A 27,659-nucleotide genomic window follows, 5' to 3' on the forward strand; every position below is an offset into this window, starting at 1 on the left:
CGCCGGCCCCGGGCGATTCTCCGACCCTGCGGGGGGGTTGGAGAATTCTGCCCCATGTCTCCGTAATGGCCACAACATTGTAGTCCCAAGTACCAATCCACGCTCCAAGTTCAGCTACCTTATTCCGGATGCTCCTTGCATTGAAGTAGACACACTTCAACCCACCTTTCTGTCTGCCGGTACACTCCTGCGACCTTGATACCCTCCTCAGTACCTCACTATTCTCAACATTGGCTTCTGGACTACAGCTAGTTTTCCCATCCCCCTGACAAATTAGTTTAAACCCTCCGGAAGAGCCGTAGCAAATTTCCCTCCCAGGATATTTGTGCCCCTCTGGTTTAGGTGCAAACCGTCCTGTCTGTACAGGTCCCACCTTCCCCAGAATGTGCTCCAATTATCCACATAACTGAAACCCTCCCTCCTACACCATCCCTGCAGCCATGTGTTTATCTGCACTCTCTCCCTGTTCCTTACCTCACTAGCACGTGGCATCGGCAACAAACCAGAGATGACAACATGGTTTGTCCTGGCCCACAGCTTCCACCCTACCTCCCTAAATTCCTGTTTTAAATCCCCTTCTCTTTCCTATGTCATTGATACAAATGTGTACCACGTCTTGTGACTGTTCCCCCTCCCCCTTTGAGGATTCTGAAAACACGGTCTGAGACGTCATGGACCCTGGCACCCGGGAGTCAACATACCATCCGTGAGTCTCTTTCTCTGCCACAGAACCGTCTGTCTGTCCCTCTAACTATCGAGTCCCCAATAACTATTGCTCTCCTGCTCTCCCTCCTTCCCTTCTGAACCACAGGGACGGACTCAGTGCTGGAGATCCGTTCACCGTGGCTTACCCCTGGTAGGTCCTCCCCCTCAACAGTATCCAAAACGGTATGCTTGTTACTGAGGGGAACGACCACAGAGGATTGTTATGTTCTTATGTTCTTATCCCTGCACTGACTGCTTCCTCCCAGCCCCCCTCACTGTCACCTATCTATCTTGATTCTTCAAAGTAACTACATCCCTGAAGCTACTATCTATGACCACCTCTGCCTCCCGAATGATCCAAAGTTCATCCAGCTCCAGCTCCAGTTCCCTAATGCGGTTTCTGAGGAGCTGGAGATGGGTGCACTTCCCATAGGTGAAATCAGCAGGGACACTGACACTTCCCTCACCTCAAACATTCTGCAGGAAGAACATTGCACTGCCTTCCCTGGCATCCCCTTTAGATTAAAAAAAAAGAAAAGGAAAGAAAGAGCTTACCTGTTATTCATTCTACCCTTTAGGTTAAAGGAGGTGGAAGGGTGGGGGACACTACAAGTGTAGTGTCTAGGGTTTAGGAACTTCCCAACATAAATACAGGTAAAAATTAAACACTTAACCAGCAACCACTGCGCCCCTCACAAGAACAGCAATCAGCTGTTATGGGCCCGCGCAAACAATTTAAACCTTTACTACTTACCCAGCAGTCACTCTGTCCTCACTCTGACCGGATTTAGCTGGAAACTTCCAACAGTAATTTTTTTTAAAAAATGACTCCCCTTCTGTCACTTGACAACAGCTCCTCCACAAACCACCTTCAGGATACGGTGACCGCAATGCACTGATGCAAATTTTCCCCGCAACAGCCAATCAGCAGCTCCGCTCTACTGCCCTCTGCTGGATGCTTGCCTTCACTTGAACATGGAGGGTGTCTTGCTCAGGTACAAGTTCTGGATGCAGTGACCGCAATGCACTGATGCAAATTTTCCCCACAACAGCCAATCAGCAGCTCCGCTCTGCTGGATGTTCAACATTATTATCTGTGAGCCAGCGCAGCCTTTGGTCACCTGAGGAAGTGAATGTTTGAAGACGAAGACCACAGACCCAGCACCAATCTCATAGTCTACAGAGCAGTAGTGATACCTGCCAACCTAGATGGCTCAGAGACGTGGACTGTGTACTGCAGGTACTTCAACCCTGGAGAAGTACTAGCAACGCTGTCTCTGCAAGATCCTATGCCCAAATGTCAGTGTCCTCGCTCAGGCCAACATACCCACCATTGAAGCATTAACCTCACTCATTCAGCTCTGCTATGCGGGCCACATTGCCCATGTGCCTGACACAAGACTCCCGAAATAAGCATTTTACTCAGAGTTTCTGTCCCAGGTCAGAGGAAACGCTTCAAGGACACTCTCAAAGGTTCATTGAGAAAGTACAACCTGGGAATCACTGACAACTGGGAATCCCGGGCCCAGGACTGCCCAAAGTGGACAAACATCCGGGTAGGAGCTGAACACAAGAGTTTCATCGCAGAGAGCATAGACAGTGAAAGGAACATGTGCAACCAGCGCACAACCCCCTACCCCCTCCTCAAACCACCAACCATCCCACCTCTGAGAGACTGTTGGTCTCGCATTCGACTCCTCAATAACCAGAGAACTAGTTATCAGTGGTTAGCGCTGCTGCCTCACAGCGCCAAGGACCTGGGTTTGATCCTGGTCCCCGGATCACTGTCCGTATGGAGTTTGTGCATTCCCCCCTTGTCTGCGTGTATCTGTCCCACACAACCCAAAGATGAGCAGGGTAGGTGGATTGGCCATGCAAAATTGTCCCTTAATTGGAAAAATGTAAAAACAAATCTCGACAAGTTACATGTTCAAAGAATTCTAATAGGCAGCATGGTGGCGCGGTGATTCCACTGCTGCCTCACAAATCAAAAAACCTAGTAAATTTGTTAAGCATGATTTCCCTTTCGCAAATCCACGTTGACTTGGTCTTATTATACCACTGCTTTCCAAATGCTGTGCTATGAAATCCTTGACAACATCCTTACTACCGACGATAGGCTCACTGGTCTATAATTCCTGGTTTTCTTTCTACCTCCCCTTTTGAATAGTGGAGGTATGTTAGCTATCCTCCAATCTGTAGGAATCATTCTAGAGCCCAAAGAATTTTGGAAAATAACCATTAATGGATTTACTATTTCTAGGGCTCCTTCCTTAAGTACTCTGGGATGAAGATTAACAGGCCTTGGACATTTATCCACCTTAAATTCCATTAATTTCCCCCAAACCATTCCACTACTGATGTGTTATCTGTGTTGGTCTAACATCGACTGGATGTGAGGAACAGGCTTCCGACATAGGAGATGGTCCATCACTGTTTTATTGAACCTGCTGATTGCTGTACATAATCTGCTGTGGATTGACACTCTATTAACCTAACTGATAACCTCCTACTGGCTTGACCAGACTAGCTCTCTACCACATGGTGATGATGTTCATCGGCCTGTGCACTGCGACTATCTCCCTGGCCGTGTCCTGTGAGAGAGGGAGAGTCTGAACGCCCTGTGGGCTTCATAGTGGTGGTGTCCTGTCTGGTGATTGGTTGTTCTGTGTCGTGTGTGTTCATTGGTTATCCTGTGTGTCAATCACTGCCAGTCTGCATCTCATGATGTACATGAGTGGATATTATGACAACTACTAATACAAATTTCCTTCAGCTCCTCACAAAGTTGTGTTTCTCAGAACTTCCGGTACATTATTCATGTCTTCCTTTGTGAATACAGAAGCAAAGTACAAATTTAGTTCCTCAGCCATTTCTTTGTTTCCTGGCATGAATTCCCCTGTTTCTTTTTTTTAAATTAAGAGTAACCAATTCTTTTTTTCCCAATCAGTGGGCAATTTAGTGTGGCCCCACCTAGCCTGCATATCTTTTGGGCTTTGGGGGTGAGACCCATGCAAACAGAGGGAGAATGTGCAAACTCCACATGGACAGTGACCGGGGGCCAGGATCGAAAGCAAGCATTCCCCCATTTAAAAAAAAATGTTTTAAAATTCTTTTTCACATTTTCTCCCAAAATTACACCTAACAATAAACAACAATCAGTAACAAATATGTCAATCCCTATATCAATAACAACGATTCCATCCTCCCACCAAACCCCCAAATATTAGCCCACATATTAACATAAACGAATGACAAAAAGGAATCAGGAATCACCCATAGTCACCATTAACACATACAGCCAGTCCCCCTCCCCCCCCCCCCAACCCCCTGCCCCCCCTAATGTTCGATGCAATCCAATTTTCAAAAGTGCATAATGAATAACGCCCATGAATTGTAGAACCCCTCCATCCTTTTCCTCAGTTCAAATTTGACATTCCCAAGAGTCAAAAATTCCAGCAGGTCCCCCCCGCCACGCCAGGACACAGCGTGGAGAGGTTGGTCTCCACCCTAACAGGATCCACCTTTGGGCGATCAACAAGGCGAAGGCTGCAACATCTGTCTCCACACCCGTTTCCAACCCCGGCTGGTCCGACACCCCGAATATGGCCACCCGGGGGCCCAGGTCCAGTTTCACGTGCACCACTTTAGAGATGACCTGAAAAGCCACCTTCCAGTAATCCTCCAGCTTGGGACAGGACCAAAACATATGAACGTGATTTGCAGGCTCCTCCCGGAAGATTCACACATCTTCTACCCCTTCAAAGAGTCGGCTCATCCTCACGCTTGTGAGGTGTGCTCTGTATACCACCTTCAGCTGTATCAGCCCCAACCTCGCACGCGAGGTGGAAGCATTCACCCTCCGGAGCGCCTCACAACAGAACCCCTCCCCTCCATACCCTCTCCCAACTCTTCCTCCCACTTTGCCTTGATCCCCTCCAAAGGTGCCTTCTCCTCTTCCAAAATAGCCCTGTAAAACACCGATACTACCCCTTCTCTAGTCCCCCCTGCCGTCGGCACCTCCTCCAGTAACGTGGAAGCCAGCTCTATGGAAAGCTCTCTATCTCCTTTCTGGAAAAGTCTCGAACCTGCATGTATCTAAATATTTCCCCCTGTTCCAGCCCAAACTTCGCTCCCAGTTCCTTCAATCCTGCAAACCGACCACCAAGAAAAAAATCTTTTAGTGTCTTAATTCCTTTCTCCTCCCATTTCCAAAAATTTCCATCCCATTTCCCTGGCTCAAATCTATGGTTCCCCCTAATCGGCATTTCCCTTGACCCTGCCTCCAACCCGAAGTGGTGGCCAAACTGCCTCCAAATTCTCAGCGAAGCTATTACTACCGAATTCCCAGAGTATCTCCCCGGGGCCGTCAGGAGCGGCCCTGTTGCTAGCGCCTTCAATCCTGACGCCCCAACACAAACTCTCCTCCATTCTGACCCATTGGGAGTGTGGTGAATGTACATCATGTAATTCACACTGTATAGCATTGTGTCCCTGTGGGCTCTGTCTGTGAGCCGTTGCGCGGCTCTGCCCACAGGGGAAGATGAGGAGCTTGTACAGGGCTCCACCCTCGGCTCTACCCATGGCCCCTCCCACTACCTGAAGTATAAAGTGCTGCAGCCTTGCGAGTCTGCCCTCAGTTCTTCTGGTCGCAGGCAGGCTCAGTTGTAAGGCTATTAAAACCACAGTTTACTTCCTATCGTGTCTCGAGTAAATTGATGGTCACATCAATTTAATAGACTTAAGAAAACTACTATGGAGTCAGCCCTCAAACCTGATCGACTAGAACTCGACCCGCAGGCTGCAGAGGCGAAGGAAATCTTTCTACACTGGCTTCGGTGCTTCAAGGTCTGGCTGCATCGACTACAGATGAGCAGAAACTCAGCCTCCTGCACGCACGGGTGAGCCATCGCATCTCTACGCAACTCAACAGTACAGACTCGTACACAGAGGCCCTCGCTATGCTCGACCGATTATACGTGCGGCCTGTAAACGAGGTCTACGCGCGGCACATTTTCGCTACCTGCCGCCAGCGCCCCGCAGAGTCGCTAGAGGACTACTTGCGCGATTTAAAAGCCCTTGCACGGGAATGTAACTTTCAGGCTGTAACTGCCTCCCAGCATATGGAACTCGCTGTCCGTGATGTGTACGTCGCAGGGGTCCGGTCTAATTATGTGCGCCATCGACTACTCGAAAAAGGTGCCCACAACTTGGAGGACACGGTAGCGCTAGCAACCTCAATGGAGGTTGCGTTTCAAAGTCTCAACTCATTCCCCGCAGACCAAGCGACCCCATCGTGGACCCCCGACCAGCAACTGCCCCAGGCTTGCGCCGCACGGCCACCCACCCACTATGGAGCGCCAGCATGCCATTTTTGCGGTCAGCCCCAACACCCACGGCAGCACTGCCCGGCTCGCAACGTGACCTGCAGCAGCTGCGGTCGAAAAGGACATTATACCAAAGTATGCCTGTCGAAATCAAAACCCTCTAACTCCCCCGCAGTCCAGAGCAATCGCTCCCCCAACGTGCAGGCCCGCAGACCCCGTAATGTTGCAGCGTGTCTGCTGACTCCGTCTCCGCCCGACATGTGCAACTCATGGGGGCCGCCATCTTGGCAATCCTCCCACACGTGGCCGGCCATGTGCGGGTCATGGGGGCCGCCATCTTGGGCACCATCTTCCTCGCCGCCCGCCATGTGCGATCCACGGGGGCGGCCATCGTGGATTCCATCTTCTTCATCGCCCGCCATGTGCGGTCAATGGGGGCCACCATCGTGGCCATCACCCGAAGTTCACCTCGACGACTACGACCTCCGCGGACAGTCATCACGGGGTCACTCCAACACTGCTGATCGAGCCACCGACTACCCGCAATTCAAAGCAGTCACTTTGGACCAGTCGCGTCCAAAGCACCTCAGGAGCTCGATGATGTCTGTTCAAGTCAACGGATGCAAGACACCGTGCCTCTTCAACTCCGGGAGCACCGAGAGCTTCGTACATCCTGACCTGGCAAGACGCTGTTCGCTCCCTATGTTCCCTGCATGGCAAACTATCTCCCTCACCTCGGGCCCGCACTCGGTCCAAATACAAGGGCGTACCGTTGCGACCGTAACGATACAGGGCGCCAGCTACTCTAATTTCCAGCTGTACGTACTTCCCGACCTCTGCGCCCCACTCTTACTCGGGCTTGACTTTCAATGTAACCTCAGGAGCCTCACACTGAGCTTCGGCAGACCCCTACCTCCTCTCACTATATGTAGCTTAGCGACTCTAAAAATTGACCCCCTCCACTCTTCGCTAACCTAACGGCTAACTGTAAACCAGTAGCCACTCGCAGCAGGCGGTACAGCCTGCAGGACAGAGTATTAATTAGAGCCGAAGTCCAGCAGCTCCTACGTGAGGGAGTCATAGAGGCCAGTAATAGCCCCTGGAGAGCTCAGGTGGTGGTCGTCAAGACCGGGGAAAAGTTCCGGATGGTGGTTGATTACAGCCAAACGATTAACCGGTTCACACACCTCGATGCGTACCCCCTCCCCAGAATTGCAGACATGGTCAACCAGATCGCCCAGTACCGCATCTTCTCCACGGTGGATCTGAAGTCTGCTTACCACCAGCTCCCAATCCGCCCAGAGGACCGCCACTACAAGGCGTTCGAGGCAGATGGCCGCCTCTTCCATTTCCTCTGGGTCCCCTTTGGCGTCACAAATGGGGTCTCGGTTTTCCAACGAGCAATGGACCGAATGGTGGACCAGTATGGGCTGCGGGCCACGTTTCCGTATCTGGATAACGTCCCCATCTGCGGCCATGACCAGCAGGACCACGATGCCAATCTTCACCGATTTCTCTAAACCGCCCAGAAACTCAATCTCACCGACAATAAGGAGAAATGTGTTTTCCGCACTACCAGGCTAGCCATCCTCGGCTATGTCCCAGGGCCCTCAAGAGGTGCCTGGGATTCTTCTCTTATTACGCCCAGTGGGTCCCCCAGTATGCGGACAAAGCCCACCCACTATTTAAGACCACACTCTTCTCACTGTCAGCAGAGGCCCGCCAGGCCTTCAACTGCATCAAGGAGGACATCGCCAAAGCCGCCATGCGGGCGGTGGATGAATCCGTCCCCTTTCAGGTGGAGAGCGACGCCTCAAAGGTCACTCTCGCCGCCACTCTGAATCAGGCAGGGAGACCAGTAGCTTTCTTCTCCCAAACTCTCTCCGCTTCGGAACTTCGACACTCCTCAGTCGAAAAAGAAGCTCAAGCCATTGTGGAAGCCGTACGGCACTGGAGGCACTACCTCGCAGGTAGGAGGTTCACCCTCATCGCCGACCAGAGATCGGTTGCCTTCATGTCCGACAACTCACAAAGGGGCAAAATAAAAAACAATAAAATCTTGAGGTGGAGGATCGAACTCTCCACCTATAACTATGACATCATATATCAACCGGGGAAGCTCAAAGAGCCCCAGATGCCCTGTCCCGCGGCGCAAGACGACCGCGTAAAGGCAATCCACAATGACCTCTGCCACCTGGGGGTCACCCGGCTCGCCCACTACATCAAAGCCCGAAATCTGCCTTTCTCCACCGAGGAGGTAAAAGCCATCACCAGGGATTGCCCGATCAGCGCGGAGTGCCAACCACACTTCTATAGACCAGACAAGGCCCACCTGGTAAAAGCTTCCTGGCCCTTTGATCGCCTGAGCATCGATTTCAATGGGCCACGCCCCTCGACCAATCGAAATATGTACTTTCTCAATGTCATGGACGAATTCTCCCACTTCCCCTTTGCTATCCCGTGCCCCGATATGACCTCCCACACAGTCATCAGAGCCCTGCACAGTGTCTTCACCCTGTTCGGGTTCCCCAGCTACGTACACAGCGACAGGGGTTCATCCTTCATGAGCGACGAGCTGCGTCAGTACCTGCTCGACAAGGGCATCACTTCGAGCAGGACTACCAGCTATAACCCCAGGGGGAACGGGCAGGTGGAGAGGGAGAACGCGATGGTCTGGAAGACCGTTGTACTGACCCTACAGTCCAGGAATCTCCCGACCTCCCACTGGCAGGAGGTCCTCCCCGACGCGCTCCATGCAATTAGGTCCCTCCTGTGCACTGCCACTAACCAGACCCCTCACGAGCGATTATTTGTTTTCCTTAGGGGCACTACCACAGGGACTTCGCTCCCATCTTGGTTGAGGACACCGAGCCCAGTTCCTCCGGAAGCACGTCCGCACACATAAAACGGGCCCACTAGTAGAAAGGGTATTACTGTTACACTCAAACCCCACTCTACGCCTTTATTGAACACCCCGACGGCCGTCAGGACACCGTTTCCCTCCGGGACCTGGCGCCTGCAGGATCCACCACTACCACCGCCGAGGTACCCCTCACACTACACCCCACCCGACCCCCCCCCCCCCACGCCCTGCGCGCCCACGCCTATAGGTTTCCTGCACCCCCCTTTCGCCCGTCGCACGGTCAGGAATGAAGCTTGGACCGAACCACCCCCGGAGTCTACCCTCAGATCCACACCGCCCGTCACCACCCAGCTACCCAAAGAGGCTGCAACCACGGTGCTCCGCCGATCCCAAAGGATGAGTCGGCCACCGGACTGGCTCAACCCGTAGACCCGTCACCCCCGCCGGACTTGATTATTTTACAGGGGGTGAATGTACATCAGGGAATTCACACTGTATAGCATTGTGTCCTTGTGGGCTTTGTCTGTGAGCCGTTGCGCAGCTCTGGCCACAGGGGGAGATGAGGAGCTTGTACAGGGCTCCACCCTCGGCCACTGCCAGAAGTATAGAGTGCTGCAGCCTTGCTAGTCTGCTCTGAGTTCTTCTGGTCGCAGGCAGGCTCAGTTGTAAGTCTATTAAAACCACAGTTTACTTCCTATCGTGTCTCGAGTAAATTGATGGTCACATCCGGGAGTCAACCCCAAACCTTCCTTCTTCTCTGTTGCAGCACCTTTCTAACTCTGGCCACCTTCCCTCCCCATATGAATGAGGTAATCATCCCTTCAATCTCTCTAAAATGTGCAGCACATTCATTTCAACCGCCTGTACCTGACCCGCCAGTGACAGAGGGAGACCATCCCAACTTGCCAGATCAGCTTTCACTCTCCCCACCAAACTAAAAATGTTGTACCTGCGGAGCCCCGTCCCCCCCCAAACCCGAACAACCTGCACCCCCAGGTATCTAAAATGAGTCCTGCCCTACTGAATGGCAGCAGCAACACCCCCCCCCCACAAATTATTCACTCATCTAGATTTCATTTGTACCCCAAGAAGGACCCAAACACCCGAAACAGCTCCAGTATTCCCCCCAGTGACATACTCGGTTCCGACACATATAATAATAAGTCATCAGCATACAAGGACACCCTATGCTCTATCTCCCCCTTTCCATACCCCCAATGGCTCAATCGAGAGTGCACGCAGCAGGGGGGGGGGGGGGGGACACAGGACATCCCTGCCCAGTCCCACAGTGGAGTGGAAAGTATTCTGAGCTGATGTTATTTGTGTGGACACTCACCCTCGGCTCCTATATAATAGCTTTACCCAGTCCACAAATCTGGGTCCAATTCCGAACTGCTCCAGAACTGCCATCAAGTACCCCCATTCTACCCGGTCAAATGCTTTCTTGGCGTCCAATGTCACAACCACCTCTGTTTCCTTCCCCTCTGCCGGTATCATAACCGCGTTCAATACCCTCCTAATGTTCGAAAAGAGCTACCTCCCTCTCACAAACCCTGTCTGACCTTCACCTATTGGGAGGCACTTCTCCAGCCTACCTGTTAGTACCTTCGCCAATATCTTTACGTCCACGTTTAAAAGTGATGTGGACCTATACGATCCACACTGCGTCGGATCCTTATATTTCTTAAGTAACAGGGAAAGCGATGCCTGCCCCAAGGTTTGTGGTAACACCCCCTTTCCTATCGCCTCCTCAAACATCCCCACCATCAGCGGTACCAACTTATTTTTGAATTTTTTATACTATTCCACCAGGAACCCATCCGGCCCTACCACCTTCCCCGACTGCATCCTCCAAATCGCATCTTTCATCTCCTGCTCCCCTATCGCTCCTTCTAATGTAGCCCTGTCCCCCTCCCCTAGCCTCGGGTACTCCAACCCATCTAGAAATTCCTGCATCTCCTGGCCTCCCCCAGGTGGCTCTGACCTGTACAACCTCTCATAGAATTCCTTAAAGACCTTGTTAATCTGATCTGGAGCTACCACCACCTTCCCTGTCCTGTCCCGCACCTGGACAATTTCCCTTGCCGCAGCCTCCCTACGGAGCTGACCCGCCAACATATGCCCTGCCTTCTCTCCATGCTTGTAAACTGAACCCCTTGCTCGCCTCAATTGGCTTAATGCCTTCCTGGTAGATAGTCGGTCAAAGCTGGAGTTCCTCTTTTCAACTTGGCTGGGTCCCCATCTTCTACATAACTCCTGTCTACCTCCAGCATCTCATCTATTACCCTCTGATGCTACAACATCTCCGCTTTGTCTAGCTTAGCCATGAACTAGATCACCTCATCCCTCACCACCGCCTTTAAAGCCTCCTAGACAACTGCCTTCGACACCTACCCCTCGGTCCCCCCAACATCCCACATTTAACTTCCACCCGGGTCTCTGTACCACCCCCTTCTCCAGTACCATATCCACCCAAAGCAGAGCATGATCTGACATTGCAATTACCGAGTACTCCGACCCTTTAATCCCAGCTAGCAGTGCCTTCCCCACCATGAAAAAGACGATCCGCGAGAACACCTTATGGACAGCTGAGAAAAGCGAGTACTCCCGCTCCCTCAGGTGCAGAAACCTCCAAGGGTTTCCACCATTAGCCCAGCAAGCGCCTTTGCACCCCTTGATGGGACCAGCGAGCACGGCCGTGACCTGTTCAAACTTGGCTCCTGCACCAAGTTTCAGTCTCCCCCCCACTATCAGTTTGTGTGTGTGTCAAAGTCGGGGATGGCCCCACACACCTTCTTCGCGAATCCCACATCGTCCCAGTTGGAACGATATACACTTAGCAGCACCACTAGCCCCCCCCCCCCCCCCCCCCACCGTCCCCTCTTCCAGTGCCCCTGTCACAATCACATACCTACCCCCCTGATCTGCAACCTCCTTCTCCATCTGGAACCGTACCCTTTTACTGACCATTACTGCTAACCCTTGAGCCCTTCAGTCAAATCTAGAGTGAAACACCTGATGAACCCAACCCTTTTTAAGTCTCACCTGGTCCGTCACCCTCAAGTGAGTCTCCTACAGCATTGCTACATCGGCCTTCAAACTTTTAAGATGAGCAAGCACCCTTGACCTCCTGACTATCCTAACTGGGGGTCTCTCACCTCTCACCCCCCTCCCCCTTTATTATCTGCCATCATCAAACCACCGGGCCCTGCCCCATGAGCCTGGTCTGTCCCTGTCCATTATTAATATAGAACCCCTTCCCAGAATCCCCGTGCACTTCCCCTCAAAAGAATCTCACCCAGTATCGATCTTCACCCCCCCCCCCCCCCCCCCCCCCCCCCCCCCCCCCCCCCCCCACTTACTCACCTCGTAGGTTCAGCAAAAACTGCTAACCAGGCTCTAATGTCCGCAAGCTTTCCTCTCACCTCACCTCCATTCACTAGGCGACTTAGCCAGCGCGGGTGCCTCCCCCTCCCAAGGCATACTGTCCCCTCCCACCTAATCCCAAAAGAAAAAGAAAAGCAATCTAACCCAGACAATTCAATAAAATAACATGTAACTATTAGCACAGGGCTCAAGAGCTGGCTTTTAAAGCAGGCCAGCAGCACGGTTCAATTCCCGTACCCTCCTCCCCGAACAGGTGCCAGAATGTGGCGACTAGGGGCTTTTCACAGTAACTTCATTTGAAGCCTACTTGTGACAATAAGCGATTTTCATTTCATTTTTTTCCTTTCAACTAAAAAAAGGGAACAAAAGAGCCAATCAAACCAAACAAAAACTTAAACTCTTTAACAATATGAAGTCAAGCAAGTTAATATACAGGTCAGTGAAAAGAAAGTTATAACATTTATACATTTTCCAGCACCCCAATCACAGTCCACGATCTCTCTTCCAACTCCACTCCTCACTTCTTTCCCAAGCCTTCTGCCTTCGTGAACGCCTCAGCCACCTCCACCGTTACAAAATAAAAATCTCTGGCGTTGTAAGTCACCCTCAACTTGGCCGGGTATACCATACCAAATCGCAGTCCCTTTTTGTACAGTGCCGCCTTGACTCAGCTGAACGCCACTCGTCTCTTCACCAATTCCACCGCCAAAGTCCTGGTAAATCCTAGCATCATCCCACTGCACCTCCTCTTCTGCTTTGCCCAGCTTAACCCCTTCTCCTTCATGTGGATATTTCTGGAAGCAGATAATTGCTGCTCTCGGCGGCTCCTTTACTTTGGGCTTCAGCCTTAACGACCGATGAGCTCGGTCCAGTTCATACCGGGAGGGGCCATCATTCACCCTTCCTCATCAACTCCGCCAGCATCTTAGCTAGGTCCCCTGTTGGCCTTCAGCCCTCTGACCCTTCGGGCAAGTCCACAATTCTCAGATTGTGCAGCCTCGACCAGTTCTCCAAGTCCTCGAGCTTTGCTCGGAGTCCACTGTTGACCTCCACCACCCTCCACAGCTCTTCCCCCATCGAGGTGAGCTGGTCGCTGTGCTGAGACACGGCCCCCTGCACTTCCTTCATCTTTTTACCTTCATCTCGGCTGATGTCTTGCCACATCCACCCTCACTGGGGCAATTGCCTCCTCCACCAATAATCTCAGTGCGACCATCATCTTCCTAAACGCCTCCATGTGCCTCGCAAACTGCTTCTCCAGCTCCACAGCCATCACCTCAACCATCCTTTCCACTGTAAGTTGTGCGGCCCCATCACGCGGTCCGGCATCTGCCATCTTGTCACCGCTTTTACTGGTCTTCTCATTCGACGGCGAACCTGCGTTTGATCCCTTTTTCACAGCTGTTTTTGGCATCCCTTAACTGCTTAGTATTTTTTTCCTTCAATCTTAAAATAAATAAATAAGAAGAATAAGTAAATAATAATGAAAAAAAATTAATAAAAATTTAAAAGAAAATTCAAAAATCAAATTTTAAAAAAAAAAAGTCTTCCCCTGGGACCAGACTTCAAACATCCCAAACATTCATTTTCAGCAGGGGGTGGGGCCACCCGATGTGCACTGTTCCCCCTCTACATTCATCCTGGATTCGGGCCTCACCTCAGGCCAAGCTCCTCCCCCGCCACTCACTTCGGGCTCAATGTCCCTGCTCCTCCGTCCATGGGCCTCCCACGCAGCCCAACCCGCCGCCCGTCCTCAGGCCCCTACAGCAGAAGAAATCCCGATCAGCAAAACAATGGGGAAACCTATAGAAACCGCCAAAATGTCTCGGACTGGCGGGAGTCTCTCACCAATGCAACCGCTTCATTTGCATGCACCACCGGAAGCCGTATTCCCCCATTTTTGACTGTAATGGGCCCACATTCATTTTTATCAATCTATTTTTCTTCACATATGTATAGAAACTTTTGCAGTCAGTTTTTATGTTCCACACTAATTTATTTTGAGTGTATTTTCTCCTTAATCAATCCCTTGGTTTGCTTTTGCTGAATTTTAAACTGTTCTCAATCCTCATGGTCTATTGCTTTTTCTTGCTAATTTGTATGCCTCCTCTTTGAATCTAATACTATCTCTAATTTCCCTTCTAGGCCATGGTTTGGCCACAGTTCCCTTTCTACTTGCACCAAATATAAATAAACAACTTTTGGAGTTCACCTATTCGTTCCTTGAATGTCTGACTACTGTCCTTCTTTTCTGTAATATTTCACAGTCCACCATAGACTCTCATGCCTCATATCATCATAGCCAACAATGCAACTCCACCCCACCTTTTCCTTCGGTCTGTCCTTTCTAAACATTGAATAGCCCTGTCACTTAGTTCCCAGTATCTTAATCTCACCTATAGCAGCAAAAATGGCCAGCTCATGCTTGTCCTTATTAAGCATGTACATCTTTGAGCAAGCATCAGTAGAGGACAATCCGGAATGGGAGCACTCTCCCATTTCCCCCTTCCTAATGTGGCACATTTGGGTCAGTTATAGTGTTTCTACTGCTCTGACTGAAATCAACGAAGTCAGATTAGACCAGAGATGAAACCTAGCATGCGTATGGCTTGTATGGCTCAGCCATTTACAGCCTTACGCATTAAGGAGCCTATATTTGTCGTAACCATTACAAACGTATGTCATGTAATGCAGACATTCTACTTTGTCAAGCACTCAAAACCAATGCGTAGGTAAAACAGAAAAAGGAAGAAACAAGCTTATTGAAATTAGTCATAAACTCCTAGTACACTAGCAATTGATTTCTTGCAGTGCGAGCAAGGTTGCATTTTATTGCCATTCACTACCTCTCTTAGGTCTTCTCCTACAGGCTTTGCTGTAATAGTTTTCCTACAATGGTAGTGGTTTCAAATTCCAGGATCCTGATTCCGTGAAAATGAAGAAATGGCGCTGAATGTCCAAGTAAGAACAAAAATAGTTTTGAGAAAAATTTGGAAATGATGTTGTTACTCATGCTGCTCATGTTCTTTTTGGGAGAAGATAACTTGGTGAGGTAAGGGCTGTTTAAGCAACTTTGGCAAGATGCTGCAGTACATGTTGCAGCAAAATGTAACTAAATGTCTCAATTTGATTTTTTGCCTTTGCTGTTGTCAGGTTTGAAATGCTGAATGCAGCAAGAAACAAGGCACGCGTCAAAACCTGCTACATCATGATTGGTTTGACTATTGTGGCCTGCTTTGCAATGATTGCATCTGGAAAACAGGTATCTTATAAGTATTATTTCACAACAAACTATGGAAGTAAAACTGTATCTGGACATTTGTAAAATTTGCGAATCACCAAATCTCAGTTGTTACAGTACAGAATAAGGTTATTCTGCACATGGAGTCAATCAGCTCTTGAGCAATTTACCGTGTGCCATTCTCCCACCTCCCTGTACCTCTGCACATTCTTTCTTTTCAGATAATTTTCTAATTCCCTCTGAATACATCAATTGCTAACGTACATAATTCTGGTGAGATTTTCTTCAGTCCTCCAATATGAAGATAGATAGAGTGATGAGGTAGTAATGCACCAAACCCCAAATTCATGAGCTTAAATCTCGCCTTGGCAAACTATAGAACATAGAACTGTGCAACACAGTACAGGCCCTTCGACCCACAATGTTGTGCTGAACTAGTCTGAAACTAAGATCAATCAATCATTCTAGTGCACTCCATATGCCTATTCAATAACCGCTTGAAAGTTCCTAAAGTGTCCAACTCCACTACCGTAGCTGGGAGTGCGTTCCACGCCCCACCTCTGACATCCCTCCTATATCTCCCACCCTGAACCTTATAATTATGCCCCCTTGTAACAGCTACATCCACCCGAGGAAAAAGTCGCTGAACGTCCACTCTATATATCCCCCTCATCATCTTATACACCACAATTAAATCACCTTTCATCCTCCTCCGCTGCAACGAGAAAAGCCCTAGCTCCCTCAACCTTTCCTCATAAGACCTACCCTCCAATCCAGGCAGCATCCTTGTAAATCGCCTTTGCTCCCTTTCCAATGCTTCCACATCCTTCCTATAATGAGGTGACCAGAACTGCACACAATACTAAAAAATTGCAAAATCAAATTTCATAAATTTGGTATTCCTACGTCTGGCACCAGAAACATTGACAACAAAAGCTGCCAGATTGTTGTAAAAACTCAACGGATTCACAAAAATCCTCCAGATCTAGGTCTGGACTTTATGCAACTCAGAATAATTGTGCTGCGCTGCTGAATCTTCATGAGCACTAATAGATAGAGATAGAGAAATACAGCACAGAACAGGCCCTTCGGCCCACGATGTTGCGCCGAACTTTTGTCCTAGGTTAATCATAGAATTTTGGACAATTTGTCATGGCCAATCCACCCAACCTGCACATCTTTGGACTGTGGGAGGAAACCGGAGTACCCGGAGGAAACCCACGCAGTCACGGGGAGGATGTGCAGACTCCACACAGACAGTGACCCAAGTCGAAATCGAACTTGGGACCCTGGAGCTGTGAAGCAATTGTGCTATCCACAATGCTACCGTGCTGCCCTTAAGAAGTTAACCTACACTCCCTTATTCTACCCTAATCCAAGTACCTATCCAATAGCCGTTTGAAGGTCCATAAATTTTCCGACTCAACTACTACCACAGGCAGTGCATTCCATGCCCCCACTACTCTCTGGGTAAAGAACCTACCTCTGACATCCCCTCTATATCTTCCACCATTTATCTTAAATTTATGTCCCCTTGTAATGGTGTGTTCCACCCGGGGAAAAAGTCTCTGACTGTCTACTCTATCTATTCCCCTGATCATCTTATAAACCTCTATCAAGTCGCCCCTCATCCTTCTCCGTTCTAATGAGAAAAGGCCTAGCTCCTTCAACCTTTCCTCGTATGACCTACTCTCCATTCCAGGCAACATCATGGTAAATCTCCTTTGCACCTTTTCCAAAGCTTCCACATCCTTCCTAAAATGAGGTGACCAGAACTGCACACAGTACTCCAAATGTGGCCTGACCAAGGTTTTGTACAGCTGCATCATCACCTCACGGCTCTTAAATTCAATCCCTCTGCTAATGAACGCTAGCACACCATAGGCCTTCTTCACAGCTCTATCCACTTGAGTGGCAACTTTCAAAGAACAATGAACATAGACCCCAAGATCTCTCTGCTCCTCCACATTGCCAAGAACCCTACCATTAACCCTGTATTCCGCATTCAGATTTGTCCTTCCAAAATGGACAACCTCACACTTGTCAGGGTTAAACTCCATCTGCCACTTCTCAGCCCAGCTCTGCATTCTATCTATGTCTCTTTGAAGCCGACAACAGCCCTCCTCACTATCCACAACTCCACCAATCTTCGTATCATCTGCAAATTTACTGACCCACCCTTCAACTCCCTCATCCAAGTCGTTAATGAAAATCACAAACAGCAGAGGACCCAGAACTGATCCCTGCGGTACGCCACTGATAACTGGGCTCCAGGCTGAATATTTGCCATCCACCACAACTCTCTGTCTTCTATCGGTTAGCCAGTTTGTTATCCAACTGGCCAAATTTCTCACTATCCCATGCCTCCTTACTTTCTGCATAAGCCTACCATGGGGAACCTTATCAAATGCCTTACTAAAATCCATGTACACTACATCCACTGCTTTACCTTCATCCACATGCTTGGTCACCTCCTCAAAGAATTCAATAAGACTTGTAAGGCAAGACCTACCCCTCACAAATCCGTGCTGACTATCCCTAATCAAGCAATGCCTTTCCAGATGCTCAGAAATCCTATCCCTCAGTACCCTTTCCATTACTTTGCCTACCACCGAAGTAAGACTAACTGGCCTGTAATTCCCAGGGTTATCCCTATTCCCTTTTTTGAACAGGGGCACGACATTCGCCACTCTCCAATCCTCTGGTACCACCCCTGTTGACAGCGAGGACGAAAAGATCATTGCCAACGGCTCTGCAATTTCATTTCTTGCTTCACATAGAATCCTTGGATATATCCCGTCAGGCCCGGGGGACTTGTCTATCCTCAAGTTTTTCAAAACGCGCAACACATCTTCCTTCCTGACAAGTATCTCCTCAAGCTTATCAGTCTGCTTCACGCTGTCCTCTCCAACAATATGGCCCCTCTCATTTGTAAATACTGAAGAAAAATACTTGTTCAAGACCTCTCCTATCTCTTCAGACTCAATACACAATCTCCCGCCACTGTCCTTAATCGGACCTACTCTCACTCTAGTCATTCTCATATTTCTCACGTATGTGTAAAAGGCCTTGGGGTTTTCCTTGATCCTACCCGCCAAAGATTTTTCATGCCCTCTCTTAGCTCTCCTAATCCCTTTCTTCAGTTCCCTCCTGGCTATCTTGTATCCCTCCAGCGCCCTGTCTGAACCTTGTTTCTTCAGCCTTACATAAGTCTCCTTCTTCCTCTTAACAAGACATTCAACCTCTCTTGTCAACCATGGTTCCCTCACTCGACCATCTCTTCCCTGCCTGACAGGGACATACATATCAAAGACACGCAGTACCTGATCCTTGAACAAGTTCCACATTTCACTTGTGTCCTTCCCTGACAGCCTATGTTCCCAACTTCTGCACTTCAATTCTTGTCTGACAGCATTGTATTTACCCTTCCCCCAATTATAAACCTTGCCCTGTTGCTCGCACCTATCCCTCTCCATTACTAAAGTGAAAGTCACAGAATTGTGGTCACTACCTCCAAAATGCTCCCCCACTAACAAATCTATCACCTGCCCTGGTTCATTACCAAGTACTAAATCCAATATGGCCTCCCCTCTGGTCGGACAATCTACATACTGTGTTAGAAAAGCTTCCTGGACACACTGCACAAACACTACCCCATCCAAACTATTTGATCTAAAGAGTTTCCACTCAATGTTTGGGAAGTTGAAGTCGCCCATGACTACTACCCTGTGACTTCTGCACCTTTCCAGAATCTGTTTCCCAATCTGTTCCTCCACATCTCTGCTGCTATTGGGGGGCCTATAGAACACTCCCAACAAGGTGACTGCTCCTTTCCTATTTCTAACTTCAACCCATATTACCTCAGTAGGCAGATCCCCCTCGAACTGCCTTTCTGCAGCTGTTATACTATCTCTAATTAACAATGCCACCCCCCCCCCCCCCACCTCTTTTACCATCCTCCCTAATCTTGTTGAAACATCTATAACCAGGGACCTCCAACAACCATTTCTGCCCCTCTTCTATCCAAGTTTCCGTGATGGCCACCACATCGTAGTCCCAAGTACCGATCCATGCATTAAGTTCACCCACCTTATTCCTGATGCTTCTTGCATTAAAGTATACACACTTCAACCCATCTCCTTGCCTGCAAGTACTCTCCTTTGTCATTGTTACCTTCCCCACTGCATCACTACGTGCTTTGGCGTCCTGACTATCGTCTACCTTAATTGCTGGACTACAGATCCGGTTCCCATTCCCCTGCCAAATTAGTTTAAACCCTCCCGAAGAGTACTAGAAAACCTCCCCCCCAGGATATTGGTGCCCCTCTGGTTCAGATGCAACCCGTCCTGCTTGTACAGGTCCCACCTTCCCCAGAATGCGCTCCAATTATCCAAATACCTGAATGTAGCCCAGTAGGTCACTCAGTTGCAAAAACAAGTGTTAGGACATTGAGAGATAGTAATTAGTGGTGTTGTGCCAGTCATACCTTGAGGACACACTTTCAAAACTTGATAAAACATTTGCAAAAATATTTTCTATTTAAAAGTGACGTTTGGAAGTAGTTTTCCACCTCATACAAGTGAAAAGACTTGGACACCAGGGATACGACTATGTTTCAAAAAAACAGGGCAGAATGAAGGAAGACAGTTCAGCACAATATTAGCAATTTGTCACTCTCAATTACATTCAACTTTAGCAATAGGTTAATTGTACAACTAGGTACCATAGTAGCCCAATGGGAGGGAAACCTGAACTCATCAGGGCCATTTGAAATTAATGGTGAGTTCAAACACACCCCATTATCACTTTTCTAAGGGCTTTAACCTCATTAATTTATGGAGGAGACTTAAACACTCTTGAACTTTGACAGGTCTGTTAAGTGTCATGATCTGAAATTATTTAAATCCTTAACCCTTTAAACATGAAAAAGAAAAACCTACAGCTGTCACGAGTTAATGAAATGTTACTAGTATAGTTTTGAAAAAACATTACCATCTGCTCCTGAACATTTAATGGAGTTTAATTGTTAAAATTTCTCCTATTATTAAATCCGAGCCCATTATGGATGCAGGTGAGGATCAAAAAACACTAAACCACTCACCTCAGCTGGAGAGAGGATCTGAATTCACATATTGATTGACCATTTTAAGAGGCTATCAAAAGATTAATTGTCCTTAAACATTGACCACTGAATGTGTTTTGAGGGAATTTAAAATCTTAAAATGGGTTTCACGAATGAAGATTTTTTTTCCTGTATCCAGTGGGAGCTCTTACATAAAATTTATTTTCATCTCTTCATAAAGTTGGCCCATAGTAGATACTGGATGAGTGACTATGGAGACGATATTGAAGTATTGAGGAAGCAAAGGGATATGAGCAGGCATGGAGGTAGCATGGAGTAGGAGGTGAGTTGGGAGTGGATGGAGACATGAGTGGGCATGCGTGTGAGGGCTAGAGGGCCCACGTCTTTTATGAAACTAGGCCCAAGGCTGAGAACTGAGACAGGGCTTCAAACTAGCCCATCTCTGCACTTGCTGAATTCCATGGCCGCCTCCAATCTACCTTAGGAAGCAGCAGGCCCGACTCAATCACCCCCCCCCCCCCTCAGAGAAGGTAGTGTGAAACCATGGTCAATTTGTTGTAAAAAAAAATGGACTGATATACTAATGTCCTTTAGTATAGAATGTGTCTATAAACAGAACTAATAATTAATAACGAGGCTGAAATATTTTGGAAAAGAAAATTAAAATATTTGATTTTAGGAGGAGTTAATCCATTGAAAATAAATGAGCTACTGCCTCAGTTAAAATAGCAGAACAAGAAATTTCCTACAAATGCATTTTGTGGAGTCATTGGAAGGCAGCATGGACCAAAATATATCAACTTCAAGCAATGTATAAACATAACAGAATCCAAGTAATAGTAGGCATATGATCCTCAACTCCTAATATTCTCTATTCCCTCAGAGATCAAAGATCTTCCTCTATCTATCTCAGCCTTCAATATACTCAAATTAGCATACACAGCCTTCCAAGGTAGAGAATTCAAGATTCACAAGACTAAAGTCCAAAAGAGCTGCCCCCTCAACCTCAGACTATGCCTTTAGTTTCAGACTCTCTCATCAAGGGAAAATAGCCTTGCAGCATCTACTATCAAGCCCTCTTTCAATCTTATGTTTCAATGAGATCATCTCTCATTCTTTGAAACTCAAGAGTTAAAAACGTATTCTACCTGCTCCTCAGAAGACAACCCTCTCATGAGCAATCAATCCAGTGAACTTTCACAGCACCCTCTCTCCAAGGCGAGCATATCCTTCCTTAGGTAGAGATCAAAACTGAACACAATACTTCAGACTGGATCTCACCAAAGACCTGCATCCTGTGTATTCGAGGCAGACCTCGGCAGACCTTATACTAAACTTCCTTGTAATAAAGACCAAAGTACCATTTGCTTTTCCAATTGTCTGTTGTACCTGCACGTTACCTTTGCGATTCTTGCACACGACACTCAAATTCTTAATAGTTTCTCACTATTTAAAATATTTTATTTTTACATTCTTTCTCCCAAAGTGCAAAGTGAATAACCTCACATTTCTGTACATTTCCCCATTAAACTTTGGAGTTAAAGACCCTTCCATTGAGAATCCTTGAAATAAGCAAAAGTATCTGAACAGCATTATTGGACTTTCAGTTCATTCCGGATTTTTTGCATTCCCCAGGCTGCTGAACGGCATGAATCACTTACCAGCTGGAATAGAGCAAAAAAGGCGAAATGGAAAGAAGAAGCTCTGCGCGAACAAGCAGCTGCAATGGCAATTACTGATTCCAAATCACAATAACTGAAATAAAAAGCCATGAAACTAAACCATTCAGCCCTCTCTCAGAAGGTTTTCACAAAACAAAGACTCACCCAGCCAAGATTAAATTCTCCATCTCATGGAGATAATACTCTACCAGTTCTAGATGGCATAAAAAGCAAAGAAAGAAGCTAAAAAAAATGAATGGAGCAATATACGGATGTGACCGTTTGTCATTTCTGGATTATTTTATATTGAAATGGTTTGTCAATATTAATGAAATGAAAATTGAAATGAACTGAAATGAAAATCGCTTATTGTCACAAGTAGGCTTCAAATGAAGTTACTGTGAAAAGCCCCTAGTTGCCACATTCCGGTGCCTGTTCAGGGAGGCTGTTAGGGAATTGAACCGTGCTGCTGGCCTGCCTTGGTCTGCTTTCAAAGCCAGCGATTTAGCCCTGTGCTAAACAGCCTCATGCTCAAAGTTATTCTTCAAAATAACCAAAGGGTGAAGACAACCAGCTGGATCCTCTGCCCCGCTTGCACGTTTCCTGACAGCATGGGGTGGCCCACAATGGGAAACCCCATCGGCTGGCTGCAAGGATAGAGAATCCCGCTGTTGGCACGGTAGTACAGTGGTTAGCACTGTTGCTTCACGACGCCAGGGTCCCAGGGTCGATTCCCCCCTGGGCCACTGTGCCGCACGTTCACCCTGTGTCTGCGTGGATTTCCTCTGGGTGCTCTGGTTTCCTCCCACAAGTCCCGAAAGACTAAGGAAATTTGGACATTCTAAATTCTCCCTCCGTGTACCCGAATAGGCGCTAGAGTGGCGACATGGGGCTTTTCACAGTAACTTCATTGCAGTGTTAATGTAAGCCTACTTATGACAATAAAGATAAGGATAAAATGGGACTGGCAAAACGGATAATCCAATAGGTTTTTATTTTTTAGGAACAAACCAGTGATATGGTTTCTGGCTTTACAGTACTAGTTTTAATGAAGAGATATGTACCCAAATCTGACCTGTTGTACATTTCCAGCATTGTTTTTATTTTGGTACCAACATTTTAAAAATATCTAATAGTATTTGTTAATTAATATAAGCAGCTTACTTATTTATAATTACAATAAGCAGATAAACTGACTTCTAGAAAAAAATATTCAACAAGAGGAATTTAAACCAGCAATTTGTGGATAAGGCACACCCTATGCTACGTAACTTCATGTCAGGTGCAGTAACTTGTTAGGAAATCATTGGTTCAATCAATAGACAATTTCAAAATAGAATTTTGATAGAAGCACAAATTAGTGCATCTTGAAGTTTAAAAAAAATGGCATTAGATCATTTGTTAAATCCAATGAAATTATCAGACATGACAGCACAAATTCCAAATGCTTTCGCAGATAACTGCCACAAAAGGTGACCCAAGGAAAAACCCTGTAACGGATGATGGTACATTCAAGTCATTTGTGCCGTTGTCATATTAGACACAAGTAAAGCATGCAAAGTACATTATTTTTCAGATTAATATTTTATCTTGTCCTTCTAGGCTTTATCTAGATTGTAGATTTTCTAACTTTTACAATTGTTTCATTAATTTATACTAGCGACAATTCTTGGTGTTTTCCTCCTCTTCCCCAATGCAGAAAACCACTTTGTAAAGCATGGCAATCAGAATTCAAGACAACATTTAGACCGTAATCTGATGAAAGCATTATAAAAACTGTACTAAATGTTTTATATTTATAATCTAGCTCTACATATTTTAACTTTGTTGCATTATCTAGTCATCAAAATGGATTAGGTCACTGGGCAATACCAATTCTGCAATTGACAATGCTCTTGGGATTTTTCTCTATTTAGTATAATCACACGTGTCAGCATTGCCATTTATCTGCTTAACCGACGAACACATTTGCAAGTAATTTCAGTTTTAATTAATTTAGTGCCTGTAATCTGGACTACTTTAAAAGATGTTGGAAATTGAGTGGAAATAGAAGTTCCTTACGGCCAGAAAGAAAAATATGTTTGGCAAAAAGATACTAGAAAGGCTGGTTGCGAGGACCTCGGTGACGGCAGGCAGCCGCACACTGGAGGGCTCCCGCTCGGGAATAGAAATTTTTGAGTTTTAACGCCCGGTCCCGGGTATAACGGAGGCTGAAAAGGCTGTAAGAAGGCACAGGGAGGAAAAATGTCCAAGTTTGGGAGAAAAACATCCGTGAAAAAGGGGGTTAATGAAAGTCTGCCGGTGAGTGGAAAAGTCAGCACAGGAACTGTAAGGAAAACGGAGGCTGGAGAACCGGGGGAGGGGGGGGGGGGGGGGGTCGCATCGCTCACAGCAGAAGTAATGACCAAGGTGATGGCTGTGAAACTTGAAAAACAGCTCACAAAGCACATGGAAGCGATGAAGAAGATGGGGACTGTGTTGAAATTGCTGGTGGAGGAGGCGATTGCCCCACCAATGGCGGCCGTATCAAGCGAAGCAGCGGAGGTGCGGGAGCAAGGTGAGACTATGAAGGAAGTGGAAGAGGCATTATCGCAGCAGTGATCAACACACCTCACTGGGGAAGGAGTTGCGGAGGGTGATGGAAACCAACAAGAGTCTGCGAGTCAAAATGGAAGACCTGGAAAGCAGATACAGGCGACAGAATCTGAGGATTGTGGGTCTGCCCGAAGGGGTGGAAGGCCCGAGGCAAACGGAGTATTTTGCCACGATGTTGGCAAAGCTATTTTGGGAGGGGGATGATCCCTCTCGATATGAACTGGATCGAGCTCATCGGTCGTGGAGGCCTATACCAAAGGCCAGTGAGCTGCCAAGAGTAGTAAATGTTTTTCTGTAGGTTATAGCGTGAAGGAGAAAGTCCTGTGCTGGGCAAAGCAGAAGCGGGTGGTGCAGTGGGCTGGAGCTGGTATACCCAAATACCAGGACTTTACGGTGGAGCTGGCGAGGAGACAGGCTACCTTCAGCCGGGTGAAGAAGGCACTGTACATCAGCAAGGTGCAGTGCGGCATAGTATATCCAGCTAAGTTGAGGGTGACCTACAAATCCAAGGACTTTTATTTTGGGATGGCGGAAGCAGCGGAGGAGTTTGCGTAGGCAGGACTGTGGCTGAATTGAGAAATGGTCGTGTACCGATGTAGCCTCATGCAACTTTATTTTTTCACTGCGTGTCGGTGTATGTACTAAACGAGTCGACGCTGTATATATTTGGACAAAGGAGGAGATGGGACTTGCATTTGCAATGATGGTTCTTTGGGGCTTGGGTGCGTATGTGGGGGTTGTGTGCTAAAGGGGGATTTCTTGGTTTTCCTGGGACCGGGCAAGGGGGAAGGAGAGCCGGGCGGGACCCTGCACGCTGGCCATTTTAAGCCGGCCAGTGAACGGGAGTGAGGTGGGGGGAGGGGCTGCGGCCATCGGAGCCTGATAGAAACGGTTTCGGCGAGTCCAGCCGAGCCGGGGTGAAAAGTTGGGGGAAGGAACAGAGGTTGGAGGAAGTTTACAAGAGGAAGTGGAGGGGAGGAGTCTGGGAGGGGGGGGGGGTGCCTACAATTCATGGGTGTCATTCACGGTACTCTTTCGGCGATTGGATGACGTTGAACATGGTGGGGGGGGGGGGGGTGCTTGACTATATATGTCAATGGTCACCATAGGCGATTCCGGATTCCTTTTTTTCTCCACCTTGTGAGGGTTTGTTTTATTTGATGCTTATATTGTCAGGTGGGCCATTGTTTGGGGTGGTAGGAGGATGGGATCGTTGTTGTTAATAAGGGGATTAACATTGTATTCGTTACTGTTTGTTGGTGGGGTGTAAATTCTGAAGAAAGTGGAGAATAAAAATATTTTTTTAAAAAAAAGAAAAGTTGGTTGCACCTAAAGTTAATAAATCACCAGGATTAGATGAGATTAATCAGGGGGTACTGAGGGAATTATTGGAAATTGTTGCAGAAGCACTGGCCAATTGCAATCTCTTGTAGCATAGGATCAGGTGTAATGCCTGCTCATCAGTTTTGATTTAGTACATCTCTTTTGTGGGGACCATGAATTTGATTCAATTTGAATTTAAATCGTTTTTATAGCAAGATAGATCCGGGACTTTTGATGTCCACTCTGCAAATTGGCTTTGTAACTCTTGACAAAGTATTTTTTTAAATCTTGCCAGGAGTGGTGCCAGGAAACTGCAAAATTACAAACATTACACTCTTCGGAAACGGTGGAAATTAAACCCAAGTACAGGGCAGTTTAACCTTGGTGGTGGGAAAGCTTTTCGAAAAACGATAAACCGCAACATTCATTTAAAGGAAAGCTGCATTTAACAAACTTGATTTGTATTTCCGGACAAGAGAGTGGAATGGGATTTATGCAGTATATATAAACTTGCAAAAGTTGTTTGATGCAATGTCATAGAACAGTTTTGTCAGCAAAGTTTCAACTCCAAGGAATAAAACAGTGGCAACACGGATATTATGTTGGCTGAGTGACAGGGAACAGTAGTGCTTAACTGTTTTTTGGACTGGAGAAAGATATACAGAGGGGTTCCACAGAGGTCGGTGCTAGGAAAACTGCTTTTTAAAATCTATATCAAGGACAATTTCAAAATTTGCAGATGGCAAAGCTTGGAAGTAATGCAAACCACTAGGATACTGAGGGCGTAGACAGGTTGGCAAAATGGTCAAGACAAATTATCAAAAAAATGCAGATGTGTAAACATTTTGGTAGGAAGAATGAGGAGCAGCATTGTAAACTAAAGGAAACAATTCTAAAACAGGTGCAGGAGCAGAGAAACCTGGAGGTGCGAGGGCACAAAATATTGAAGGTCGCACGACAGGTTGAGAAGATAGTTTATAGATATATATGATTATGGACTTGACTTCAGAAATAGAAGTATAGACTTGACTTCAGAAATAGAAGTATAGAGGACAAAAGCAAGAAAGCTATGGTGAACTTTAACTGGAGGGTTGTCCAATTCTGAGCACAGCACTTCAGCAAGAATATGAAAACATTAGTGATGGTGCAGAATATCTACAAGAATGGTTTCACGGAGGAAGGGCTTCAGCTGAGAAATTGGGGCTGTTTTCCTCAGAGGAGTTTTGATAGAGGTATTCAAAATCATGAACAGTCTGGACAGAGTAGATGAGGAAAAATTGTTCCCATTGGTAGAAGAGCCAGGAACCAGAGGTAACAAATTTAAGGTGAACAGCAGAAGAACCAAAAGTTGTTTGAAGTGGTACGCCACAGACACGAGAGAGAGCACAGAGGAGGTTTCCAAAAATGTTGGCAGGGCTAGAAAAGTGCGGCTAAAAGGAAAGATTGGATAGTTTGGGGTTATTTTCCTTGGAAT

General features: G+C 47.3%; 1 protein-coding gene across 3 annotated transcripts in view; it reads left to right on the top strand.

Annotated features, from left to right (window-relative positions):
- Positions 1–22,387, top strand: part of LOC119967287 (protein FAM162B-like) — a 121,285-nt gene extending 98,898 nt beyond the window's left edge. For 2 of the 3 annotated variants that reach the window (XM_038799615.1, XM_038799613.1), the window contains exons 3-4: positions 15,436–15,544; positions 22,242–22,387. In XM_038799615.1, the coding sequence (XP_038655543.1) occupies positions 15,436–15,544; positions 22,242–22,361 (229 nt within the window). In that variant the 3' untranslated portion in view covers positions 22,362–22,387. Of the gene's footprint in view, positions 1–15,435; positions 15,545–20,826; positions 20,929–22,241 lie in introns of all 3 variants that reach the window. The other variant, XM_038799614.1, reaches the window with a different exon arrangement.
- The last annotated feature ends 5,272 nt before the right edge of the window (positions 22,388–27,659 follow it).

Source organism: Scyliorhinus canicula, chromosome 6 (genome assembly GCF_902713615.1).
Source record: "Scyliorhinus canicula chromosome 6, sScyCan1.1, whole genome shotgun sequence".
Classification (NCBI taxonomy): domain Eukaryota; kingdom Metazoa; phylum Chordata; class Chondrichthyes; order Carcharhiniformes; family Scyliorhinidae; genus Scyliorhinus; species Scyliorhinus canicula.